General features: G+C 41.1%; 1 protein-coding gene across 30 annotated transcripts in view; it reads right to left on the reverse strand.

Annotated features, from left to right (window-relative positions):
• WRN (WRN RecQ like helicase) overlaps positions 1 to 12,587 on the reverse strand; it is a 50,261-nt gene that overhangs the window by 33,060 nt on the left and 4,614 nt on the right. For 26 of the 30 annotated variants that reach the window (XR_013956884.1, XR_013956885.1, XR_013956886.1 and 23 more), the window contains 8 exons: positions 12,145 to 12,260; positions 10,253 to 10,398; positions 7,410 to 7,558; positions 4,925 to 5,074; positions 2,946 to 3,018; positions 1,927 to 2,029; positions 981 to 1,392; positions 232 to 312 (listed from right to left, as the gene is read on the reverse strand). Coding sequence is in view for 27 of the 30 variants with exons in the window: in XM_080618170.1 (XP_080474296.1) it covers positions 232 to 312; positions 981 to 1,392; positions 1,927 to 2,029; positions 2,946 to 3,018; positions 4,925 to 5,074; positions 7,410 to 7,558; positions 10,253 to 10,398; positions 12,145 to 12,260 (1,230 nt within the window). In the remaining 3 variants the exon portion in view is untranslated. Of the gene's footprint in view, positions 1 to 231; positions 313 to 980; positions 1,393 to 1,926; positions 2,030 to 2,945; positions 3,019 to 4,924; positions 5,075 to 7,409; positions 7,559 to 10,252; positions 10,399 to 10,885; positions 11,456 to 12,144; positions 12,261 to 12,587 lie in introns of those variants that run through there. The other 4 variants (XM_080618183.1, XM_080618181.1, XM_080618174.1 and 1 more) reach the window with 4 other exon arrangements.

Consider the following 12,587-nt stretch of genomic DNA (forward strand, 5'->3'; position numbering starts at 1 on the left):
TGGATCCAAGCTGGTATAGTCAAGATATAGCAGAACATAGATGATATTGCAGTCTAACACTAGTAGACTGAATTCTTCATGTATCCACATGTTCATCTGTCCTCTGTCCCCCTCCTATAAGCAAAACAGTTTTGCTTTATATCCCCTTCCCTGAACTACACTATACTCCACTGTGACCCAAGAGCATTATTATTACCAGGAAAATTAAAACCAAACCCCTGAGGCACTCACCTTAAGCATCTCCATTTCCAGTTCTTCATCACTTTCAATGACACAGGAAATATTTTGTTCATTGTCTGTGGAACACACCTCCTAAGAAAAAATAAATTATTTTATTCTTATCAGCAAAGTTATTTCTATTCTACCCACAACCTTTCAACCTTCTGTGGATACCGTACGTGACTTCTCTGTATGCTTTTACTTCTCACCAAACTAAGCACAATATCAGGCTCTGAAGCATGCCCATAAAAAAAAAAAAAATCAAAAAAATATTACAATGTAACAATGCCCTGGAAGAAGAGACAAAACCAGTAGTATCACCAGGCGTGAAACACTTGGAATGTAAGAAAATCAGAATGTGATTTAAGAGGCACCAGTCTACATTCAGCAACCACAACAAGGACTGCTGTTTACAGATCCTTTAGAAAAAGATCTGCTTTTTACTCACGACCAAGTCAGAGATGCTCAAGTGCAGAATTTCTCTCCATCCTGCCAGAAATTATATGATAGCATATTAGCAACTGAAAGAGGAAAACTAATTAGATTATCTAGACCTTCTGTACTCAGAATCTTTCCAAGCCCCATGACTGAAGAGCAGCTCAGTGCTTGACTGCCCCCACAAATATTTTCCAGACTGAGCCCTTCTCCCAGCCCTGTAACAGTCTCTCAGGAATAGAACTTATAAAAATCTTGGGGGAATTAAGGACGAGATGACTTCCCCTGCATGGGTGTCCATGATTAATGGAGGCTTGTCCCATTACCTCAGCTGCAGCTTCCTTGGCGAATTCTTCTGCAGCCTGACATTCCAAGACCTGAAGTTCCTGCTCACTAACGTCTAGTGACATGAAGTCCTCTCTGTACACTTTGTCCTCAGAGCTGGCTGCTGCAACCCCATCTTCTACAGCGCTGCCTCTCTCTGCCTCTTCTTCTTTAAGATGTTCCTCCCAGAAGCCAGCTAGGGTAGCATCAGAGCAGATGCTGAAGTCACCTTCAAGTTGTTTAGCTAATTCAGGCATTTCAACTTTCTGTGCTTCAACATTTGCTGACTCTGCTTCAAGATTTGCTGGGCTTCTGCCAGAGCTCTTCTCCAGTACAGAAGGACAACCTGAACCAAACAGCATGCTTCTTAAGGCAGTCACATTCTCTGATATGTCAGCTATTATTTCTGCAGCCCTAGAAGGTAAAACAAGACAGCCAAACCAAAACAATGAAAGCAGTTACTACACATATCTCAGCCCCAAGCAGAACCTGAGTGTTCTACCCTGTTTCTCCAGTTTGTCCAAAACTTCACTCATAACATTGGCATTCCACATCTGTGACAATTAAATTTCTTTACATTAAAGACTACCTATAAAGACCCTCTGAAAACACTGTTTGTGGTACTGCCCCCACACTTACATCAAGTCTCCAGACTTCTAGTAGTCAGTCATGTGAGAGTCCTGACATATTTATGAAAGGTCTTGCTGTGCATTTCAGCAAGAAGCAACAGATTCAGCCAAGTTCAGTGTCAAACCCATTGCAATTAGACCAGTGAAAACCTCTGTTCCTACATATAAAGACAATGTTTTCCCATCAAGTGTAGAATGCTTTTACTTGGAAAAACAGAGATACTGCTGCTAACACCCATGCATTTTGTTACGTGAAACCTCACGGATCAAGACCAAAACACTTTTACTATAGGTAGAGACAAGCTGGCAAAAATCTAACCTCTGCACATTTTCAAGTTGCCCAGAAGAGTCAGGGATGCAAGAAGCCAGGTCTGTTATTTCTGCAGCTAGTGAAGTCAAGCACTCCTTCACACCCATGTCATCTGTAAGAAGTACCATCAGAGTTATTTCACAACAGTTGAGGTCTAACAGCTATATGCAAACAAGTTCTATTCAAGTAATTCCAGTTCTACAAGACCTAGAGCTGAAAAGACAGCCTTTTCCAGTGCTTAAATGACAAGTACACAGAATGAGGCCAAGCATCGCTTCCAGTGGCTGGTTACACACGCTCAGGGAAAAAGGATACACAACTGGACCATTACTAAGTGATCCTTCCTCAGTATCTGCTCCAGCTTCCAGGAAAAAGAACTGCTAATACAGATATGCTGACTAAATCAAACTCAAAAAATTGTACTTAGGATAGTACTGCCACTTCTGGCTGATAGGAAAGTAAAATTCAGCCAGTACAAAATGGAAATACACTTCTTACCTCTTTTTCCAACCATAAGCTACATGCAATCCATAACTTTGCTTATGATGCATGAACTGAACAAGTTCTGAGACTTCCAAGCCACTTTTCTGATCAAGTAAGTAATGCTAAGCTGCTCTAAAAATCTGGGTCCTATTAATACACCTCAAGAGAAGCATTTCTTCATAACATGCTTTCTTTCTCAGTTCTTAACTCTTTTTGAACTAGATATTTGTCCCTGCATCAGCAAAATTGGTATTAACTCACTGAAGTTGAGTTATGCAAACTGGAATAACGGCAGGAATTCTTACCACCTCTGTATACAGCAGAAACAAACAACATAGCAAGACTGCATTCCTACATGATGATGGAACATACATAGTATGGTAAACCAGGACATCTGAGAACCTTTACAGTCTGTTCTCTTTCTGAAAGCACTCACCAAGTAGCCAGAGAATCCAAACAAAGATACTATGAAAAAAAATCTGTTGACAAATAGAATATTTCACTGTACATTGAATGAACTCCTTATGCTTGGAAGTATAATTTACCTCTTCTTACACAAAGTACTTTCTGGCCACTGTTATTCATATTTTTCAGTTTTTCATAAACGATAAAACCAGCCTGCAAAATAAAGAGAAAAGATATCACTCGGCACTCTGCAGAGAAACACCATCTCAGACAAAGCAAAAACAATAATCAAGAATTAATAGAGCAAACTGGCTTGAATACATTCTGAACATCCACTCCTGATTTGTTGGTACATGCCATACAACCACTGATGGTCTGTCTTACTGCACCGTTCATCACAACCAGGTCATACTTTACAGAATGCTTCACAAAAGGCCTGACTTGGGATCCACAGTGTAGCAGAAACTCTTATCTAGACCACAGCACAGTTATCTTACCAAGTTAGCCACAGAGAGCTCCAAGTACTCAGCTCCCAGTTTCACCATCTGCTTCACTTCATGCAGATTTAATGTAGTGCTCCAAGAGAATAGCTATGAACCTACTAAGATAGATTCTGTGTGCTTAATATTTCCCTTGATACAAATAGTAAGTTCTACCAGGAAAATGCAGCCTAAAGCCAGGAACGTGATAATTAGGCTACACATGTTAACGAGAGCATCTTAAAGAGGGAAGAAACAAGTGACTGCCTTGTGTTTTCCTGGGAGGCTCCAAGAGGCAGGTGAGGTGAACAGAGCATAGCAAGAAAGAGGCACTGCCTGGAAAAATGCTGGTTACAGCAGCTGCACCAGGCACACAAAAAAAAAAAAAAAAAAAAAAAGTTCCTTTCCTTACTGGGTTGGGTCTTAACGGGTGTGCTACACTAGAAAATGTGCAATCTTTCCTGAGTCAGAACAAAAACCAGAGACCTCTGTCCCACTTTCCTTCCACTATCAAATCTCAACACAGAAACAAAAGCCTGAAGGTATTTTATTTTGCTGCCATAAAAAAATCATCTTGTCCCAGGAAGCAGGCAGCACTCAGCAGCACATTCCTTCACAGAACTGCAGGAAAAGGATGCTCTTTCTGAAACTGAGGCAGCAGACACTTCTACAGAACTACATAAATCCACATCCAACTACATTACTCTTTCTGGTAATCCATACTGTTGTTGTGCTACATTAGCCACTAGAGGAGGTTGTATTTCTTCCTAATTACTTATTAATTTTATCTCACCTATTATATTTAGAGGGATTTTGATTCATAAGCTGCTCAAGAAAGATGAGCAAAACCCCCAGCAGAAAACACAGTCAAAATTGCTAACCAGCTACAGTTAATACCTGCAGAAAAGGGAACCAAAAAATAATTACCCACTCTTCGCTTCCATAAGTGATTATTGTACTTAAAATACACACCAGACATGTTACACCCATGTGGGATAATCATACTACAAGCATTTAGGCTTTCTCCATAAAGATATATATAAAATTCACCCAATGGCTCCATTAAAACTCACTTCCCTGAAGTGATAACTTGAAGCCAGTCCAAATGGACAGACACTCCTCAGGCTGATTGTTGGTGCCTGGGTAACTTGGCACATTCAAAGCACAGCAAAACTTCCAGGAGCTCTGCTTCCTGGAAAAACTTCAATAAAAAGGCAAATCTTGGAACTCCATGAAACATTTAGGAGTAAGGACCCCATGGGAGGTCCAAGGCTGCTGTGGAATGGGGTTTCTTTCTTCCATCTACATTCAATTTTCTATGTGAAGCATTCATCACAATATCCTCTTTCAGTGATGCAGGTAATAAAACAGGTTAGCATAGGTACAAGCAGCACCATCTTCAACAGAGAAGATATTATGACACTCAGGATGAACACTGAGGTTTAAAACCCTGAGATAAGAAACTGGACAGCAACATATCTGGTGGCATTTCCACCTTTAAGCATCCCATATCCACAGCACACCTCACAGTCTTCCTATGTTCACTGTGTTCTGCAGCAGAAAGCTATTAAAAACTGCAGCTAACAACATGCTAGGGAAGACTTAACATGAGTAGAACAGCGACCTCTCCTTGTACGTACATAGGCATCTGTGGCTGCATACAATTTTTGCTCCTCGTTGAGTGGAAACTCTTTCCAGTTACTACAGCGGACAGACTTATCCTTCAAAAGCTGCTTGCCAAAAAGGTGTTTGACCAGACCATTTAAACTCCAGATCTCCTTACACCTCAGCTGGGGAAAGAAAACAAACAAACAAACAAACAAAAAAAAAGGACTTGTTTAAAGGAGGAAACAATTGACCCAACAGAGTGTATTCCTCGAAGCAGTAAAGTGTACTTAATCCCTCATTAGAAGCAAAGAGCTCCGAGTTAGTCAGCACAAACTAGCTTCTGAAAGCAGTAACTGTTTCTCCAGGCTTAAATCTTTCCTCATCACATTAAAAGGTAGTTTAGCCATTTGCAAGCTGTACTTCCCTGCCCTGAAACTGTATTGCTAGAGGATATAGCTACATTATCAGGCTGGAAACATTGCATTAGGGCCAAGTGAGTCCACACAATGTGAGGTGGCACTGTCATGCTACCAAAAATATCTGTACAATGTAGCCTCCAGTTGATAAAGCCATAGACTTAAACAGTAACCCCTCTTTCCTCCAGGATTTTTCTATTATTTGCCTTTCAAGTTAGAGAAATTCCATATCCAACACTAGGAAGTTATTTAATATAAACACAGGAGTAATCAAGTCTTCCTGTAAGTGTTTTGTCATCTTCTGCAAGTCTTAAACCAAGTAGAAGCCAGAGCATGCTATTTAGACCATGCTAGCCACTACTCAGCGTGCTGGGAAGCAGCAGTGCACCAGAAGTCTCCGGAAGTCACTCCACCACCCTGCAGTTTTCCATTGCTTTTGTAATCCTACTTGTCATCCACAGTTGCTACATGCTATCATCTTAACAGTCAGTTTGGGAAACTTCCCTTCAGACCCAGAGGATTCAGGACTCACAGGCACAGCTTTCCACTATTCCAGCTTGCAACTAGTTGCAAAACATGCAGAACTGCAGCATTATCAGCTCATCCCTTTAAACCTAGTCTAAAAATATCCCAACCAACTGCTCATTTTAGGTTCCCGCAGCCCTTCCCCCTGCATTGTGCCATTACATATAACCCTATTTTGTTCTCTCAGGCTTCTCTTTCAAGTTTGTTTTTGGTTTGTTTTCTCTTCACCAGAAGATCACGTTGCTCATCTTCATAACAAATTATCCTGGAGTCAAACACTGGGACTAAAAAGGGTGAGGGAAGTGAACTGAGGAAACACCTAGTCTGAAAATAAACAGCTCCTATTGCTCGAGCAAAACAGTTTAATTTGTACAACTCCCAGGCCGCTGGGAATTGAAGCTCCAGGTTTCGATTTCAACTCCAGTGCTCATAAGGAGAGCACTGCCTCAAATGCTGATGATACATTACATAGCTATGATTTAATTACACAGGCCACATAAAGCACAGAACAGAGAAAGGTATAAGTAGTGATATTTCTGGGCATAAATCTGTCCTCCACCAAGAAACTACAACTGCTGCTACCATCCTACCAAACAAAATATGCACAGAAGGAAAGAAAAGCACATGGAAAGGCTGAGTACAGGTGAGGAAAAGCCTTGCGTATACCAAAAGAGAAGCTTTAAGGTACACGTTAGAAATAAGCATGGCAGTGTGATTTGGAAGTTAATGAGCCTTTTGCTCGCTTCCTTATTAAGATGGCGTTTGTAACACCCTACATTGAATGCTACCTAACCAAAATCCAGCTAATATGAAATTCAGGGTGCACCAAACTCAACACTAGTTCTAAACAAGTCATGAGGCTCTGGAACCTGCACCCACATGAGAGTAGAGGCAACACGAACTTCAGAGTCATGACGAGTCTATGAAAGATATTTCATAGAATCACAACAGGGTTTCATTTGGAAAGGACCTTAAAGATCATCCAGTGCCAACCCCCTGTCGTAGGCAGGGACACCTTCCACTAGACCAGGTTCCTCAAAGCCCCATCCAATATATTTCTAGGGCTCTAGCTTATGTGATCAACAACTCTACATGAAGGACTTGAAGGAAGACCTTGGTGCTTGACAGACTTGAAAGACCACCAAGTAAGCCACAGCACAAGAGCTGCCTCCCTTTGAACAGGCATCAGTCTTCACTGCCTCCACAGCATCTCCTGAATCTTAAAGGTTCATTGCTGGGACAATCACGCCATTGCCAGTAGAACCCTGACTAGACAGAATCTAGTACTCAGGAGTAAAGAAAATGCATCTGCAGCTGAATTACCTTGTAAACATGAGAGGTGAACAGGCAGGACAAATATTCACTAAGAACTAGCTCACTGAAAGGCAGTACTCAATTTTGTGGAATTCCTTGAGAGTTCTTTATAAACTTATTTTAAGTTACAACACATCTCTGCTTTATTCTATAGAACATGTTTGCTATTAGCATTGAGCTCCATTATGAAGCCAAGGAAGCCTCCTTTTGTGTAGCACAATAAAAAGATCCCTTCCCACAACAAAAGGGTTTTAAGTTTTACCTTCTCATTAGCAACGTCAGCCAGCTCCACAAAGCTCTTTAGTTTGATTTCAAAGTCACTCATCAGTTTCCATTGATCTCCCTCAACTCCTACGCCAACCTTTTTAATTGTTTCATCTTCGAGCAGTCTTTTGAGTCCCTTGGGAAAACCTAAAACAGATGAAGTCCAAACATGAGAAACTAAGTACTGGAAGATGCCAGAAAGTCTAAAGGAAATGACAAAATCCTAGCAAAAGAGACATCTGCAAAAAAATTTGCTTTTAGAGGAAAAGCCCCAAATTTGCTCTGTTTATGTGGCTGCTTGCACTCTGGAATGACTGCAAACACCAAATGGTTATAATGTATCATCTGCAGACAAGCAGAAATGAAACACTGGAAACATGCAAATTCATTCTGCATCTAAAAACAAATCAGTAAGAAATTTAACAACCTTGTTTTGTCTTAGTGATCACTATATCACATAACAAAAAGACAACCTCTAGCTGAGAAAGACTTCAATTCACAGATTTGGATGCTCATGAAACAAGACACATCACCACCTTAGCTTTACACAGAATTCCTTCCAGTTTTTGCTATTTCTCATTCCTGGGAAACCATTAAAACCATAAGCATGGGAAATGACCAGGAAAACAGATTCTGTGTAAAGACAGTCAGTGCTAACACTGGGCTGGTCCAACAGTAGCATTTGGAAAACAGAACTGGCCATGCAGATCCTCTGCCAAGCCCAGACAAGTCTTTTCTTTCTTGTAAGAAAGAAAAATATTCACGGATGTACACAGATGCTAAGTATTATATTTCAATTTATCCCTAACTTATGGCACCATAGTCCTAGATCAAAGGCTATTTTCAAGTTTACAGGACTGAATAAAAGCAAGTACCTTTCGTATCAGGTTTTCTACAGAAGGCAACAACCATAGACCCTTCATACATGAACCAAAACAGCTTTTTTTCTCCCCACTGTGTTTGATGCCATTTAAAATTATGAGTGTCTTAGATACATACCTTGAGAAACCCACAGCTGAATACCCTGAATGAGTCTCAAGTAATTCTAGTACCTACAAACACATAGGACTTAATATCTGGCTTGGCTCTCATTTCAAATTTCACATTTTAACTACTGTAATATGTGTTTATACACTTCCACAATCACTTTGCACAGCTGATTTTATTTTATATATGACTATCTCCACACTTTCATGGGAACCACTGACACACAACACAGACATCTTTGCAACTATAGCCACAATCAGCTGTGCTGTGAAGTTCCAGGTCCATTTAAAAATTAGAGAATTACTCCTTTGTGGAGGAGACAGACAGTTGAGCTGACTAAAAGCTTGCAACACACACAGCAGAGTTTGGGAATAAAGGATTTTCACTAAAGAATATAATCATGAAAACCTTCAAGGATGGCAACTTCCCAGCAGAGGGCTTGTCCCCCATTTCTACCACCATATTTCTAGAAAAGTGACTGCATGAACTAAAAAAGTCTAAGTTTCAGAACTATACAGAGACTAAACCCTGAGAAACAGGCCATATTTTCTTGAAAATCTGTAGGAAAAAAGAAGACAACATGGAAAATTATCCAGAATCTTCCTGATAAATAGATGTATTTTTTTCCTTTATACACAGTTCAAAAACTCTCCACTGTCTTCTTCCTGCAGAAAGAATCATTTCTCTCCCATTCCCCCCCAGAATGGTGGGTCTTATCCAACTGGCTAATCCTGCTAACATCTATGATTCTGTAGATCAAATATATTCTGCATAATAAGCAGAAACTGGCTGTGGTTCTTGCAAAAAGGTTGACATCTCCATTCAAAACACACCTCCCACTGGCAAGAGCAGAAATTTTAGGAAATGATTCAGGAGGAAACACCAACTTCTGCTGTAACACACAGTAACCGGCATGCAGCCGTACTCAGCATTTACACGCAAACATCTTCACTTACAGAATCAAAAGCATTTCAGCCCTTGATGATTCTTCCTCCCTTAGCTTCCTTTCCTCAAATCTTTTTCTTTTGTGCCTTTTGTACCTTTCTGCCTCCTGGATTGAATAACCTCCAGCAATTAAATTTTCCACCTCATTTGCTATAAATGACAAAGGATTGAACACCAACATTAAAACTATCACCATTATAGCTCAGCATGCACACCCCAGGGAAATCAGAGATATCTTGCAGGCATAGTTTCAATCTAACATTCAAACCAAAGGTTACAAAATTGCAGCCTCCTTCCCTCATTCCCACATTCCCTATTTGGAAGCTTTTATTCACATCTATAATGAATTCAGACTCCACTGAGCACAAACCCCTTCTCTTCCCACAGCTGCATCTCACCAGGTATCCCGTGTTCTTTCTGATAACCAATGTCACAAAACACAGGTATTAGGAACAAAACAGCACAATGGCCATCATGTTAGAGGAGTTTTATTATTAAAGCCAAATTAAGAAGAAACACAGCCTGCTACATTTAGGTTCCATGTTTATTTTGACACTAAGCAGAAAGCTCTTTCTATGAGCAGGGAATTAAATTTTGAAAGCTAAACTCAAATCTTCTTTCCCAAACAGAAAACTAATATTCAAATAACATCATTTTGCCCTGTTCAGACCTGAAGACGCTGTATGCCAGCACACAGGGCAAGACTTGGGCTAAGATCCACTTAATATACATCAGCAATACTCAAAGAATAAATCCATTTATTATAGGCAGGAAAGAGAAGGATGGATTTTTACTATCCAGCATAGCATGAAATACTGGCTATTGCTCAAAGGTTAGGTTCAAACTTAATCACAGCAAACAGAAGGCAATTCATGCCCTAACAAATAAGAAAGAAAGAAAATACAGTACCTGACATGGAAGAGATGTGGAACAAATAACACTTCTCCTCAGATATACATATCTGGATTACTGCTATTTTGGCCATTTTTCCTTTAGTATATGATGGTGGCCATTCAATATCAAATCCAACAGCAGACCCATCTGATAAACTCTGCCTAAAAAGAAACAGATATTCTTCACATTTAATTGTTCTTCTACCACTATTTAAACTATCAGGCTTAAATCATCTTACATAAAAAACAATTAAGAGCTAGCACATCCCCTTTCACATGTACAGGACACAGAAACCATTTTAAATTCAAGACCATAAGGCTTGTGAAATTCCTGCTGCTCCCAAAAGCTTCAAGAAACCTCAAACTTTAGCACATCTTATCACATGCAAACAGTAGCATAGCAAGCTGTGGAAGATTGATCAGGGCTGGGCACCAGATACCCCCATAAGACACAGTATTTCTTTCCTCCTGAGCTGGACAGGGGAGAGGAAATATAATGAAAGGCTCACGGGCTGAGGTAAGGACAGAAAGGGATCACTCGCCAATTACCATCATGGGCAAAACAGACCTGACTTGGGGAAATTAGTTTACTTAATCACCAAGTAAATCAGAGTAGGATAATGTGAAATAAAACCAAATCTTAGCACACCTTCCTCTCACCCCTTCCTTCTGCCCGGGCTCAACTTCACCCCCAAATTCTCTACCTCCTCCCCATCAGTGGCATAGGGGGAGGGGGAATGGGGATTGCAGTCAGTTCATCACAGTGTCTCTGTGCTCCTTCCTCCACAGGGGAGGACTCCTCACACTCCTCCTTTGCTCCGGCATGGGGTACCTCCCACAGGAGACAGTTCTTCATGAACTTCTCCAGCATGAGTCCTTCCCAAAGACTGCAGGTCTTCATGAATGCCCCAGCCTGGGTTCATTCCATGGATGCAGTCCTTCAGGAACAAGCTGCTTCAGTGTGAGCCCCTTTCATGGGGAACAGTCCTTCAGGAACAGACTGCTCCAGGCTGGATCCCTTTTATGAGGTACAGTCCTTCAGAACAGGCTGCTCCAGCCTTGGTCTTGCCAGGAGCCTGCTCCAGCTTGGGCTTCCCACAGGGTCACAGCCTCCTTCGGGCATTCCCCTGCTCCAGCATTGGGTCCTCCAGGGGCTGCAGGTGGAGATCTGCTCCAGTGCCTGGAGCACCTTCCCCGCTCCTTCTTCACCTACCTGTCTGCAGAGCTGTTTCTCTCACATATTCTCACTCCCCACTCCGGCTGCAGTTGTGCAGGTTTTTTTCCACTTCCTAAATTATTTAGCACAGAGGTGCTATCACCATCACTGATGGGCTCAGCCTTGGCCAGCAGCAGGTCCATACTGGAATTGGCTAGCATTTGCTCCATCAGGCACAAGGAAAGCTTCTAACAGCTTCTCACAGGAGCCACCCATTACCAAAACCTTACCATGCAAATCCAATACACAAGCCTTAGTAAACAGCCAGATACAAAAGGTGGAGTAATTTATACTCCCTTGAAAGCTTGTTCTTTATCTAACCCGTTGCACTAAAAAGCAGAGAATAATAACTTGCATCATTAATATACTATCTTTTCTTGACACATACAGTCCCCAGTTATGAATTAGGACATACACCTGATTTCTTACAGCTCATACTTCTTCATGCTATCCATACTGTGGAAAGAATAAAACCTGTGTTAGAGCCTTTACTGCTTCTGCTTAAAGGGACCACAAGGTTCAGTAATGGCACCTCCCATAAGAAAAAAAAAAAAAAAAAACACAAACCAAAAACAAACATAAAGACCAAACGAGAAACTAAACCCGCATAGCACAACGGGGAGAAAAGCCAAATCCTTCTTGGAAACAGCACTAAAGAAAACACAAAGAAAAACTGAGTTAAGAGCTATTACCTGATATCTTCTGAAAGGAGGGAACAGTCACTGACTTCATAGCTGTACACAATAGAGCCACGGAACTCTAGGAATGGCAGCCCATCTTCCAAAACACTCCTCTGAAAAGCAGACTTCTGTCAAACAACATTTGGGAGAGGCTGAGTTACTGGCCACACGAAAGCATCAGCACTACAAATCCTGCATGCGATGTAAATGCTGTGTCACAGCAAGGCTGGCATCAGTGTTTCCCAAATCCTTGGGAAACAGAACTGTGCTCCACATACACGGGCAGCAGCACTGTTAATTAACAAAAGGGTGACACCTCCCTTTAGGAACATTTGGTTCCATGCCTTCATTTCTTTGCTTAGCTCCAAGCACTGAGACTGAAATCCTGCAGGCTGAGTTTTTACCTCAATTACTTCTGTTGTATTCTTTCCACCAAAGAGACTTGTTAGCTTTCA

The sequence above is a fragment of the Psittacula echo genome, assembly GCF_963264785.1.
Source record: "Psittacula echo genome assembly, chromosome: 1".
In the NCBI taxonomy this organism is placed as follows: domain Eukaryota; kingdom Metazoa; phylum Chordata; class Aves; order Psittaciformes; family Psittacidae; genus Psittacula; species Psittacula echo.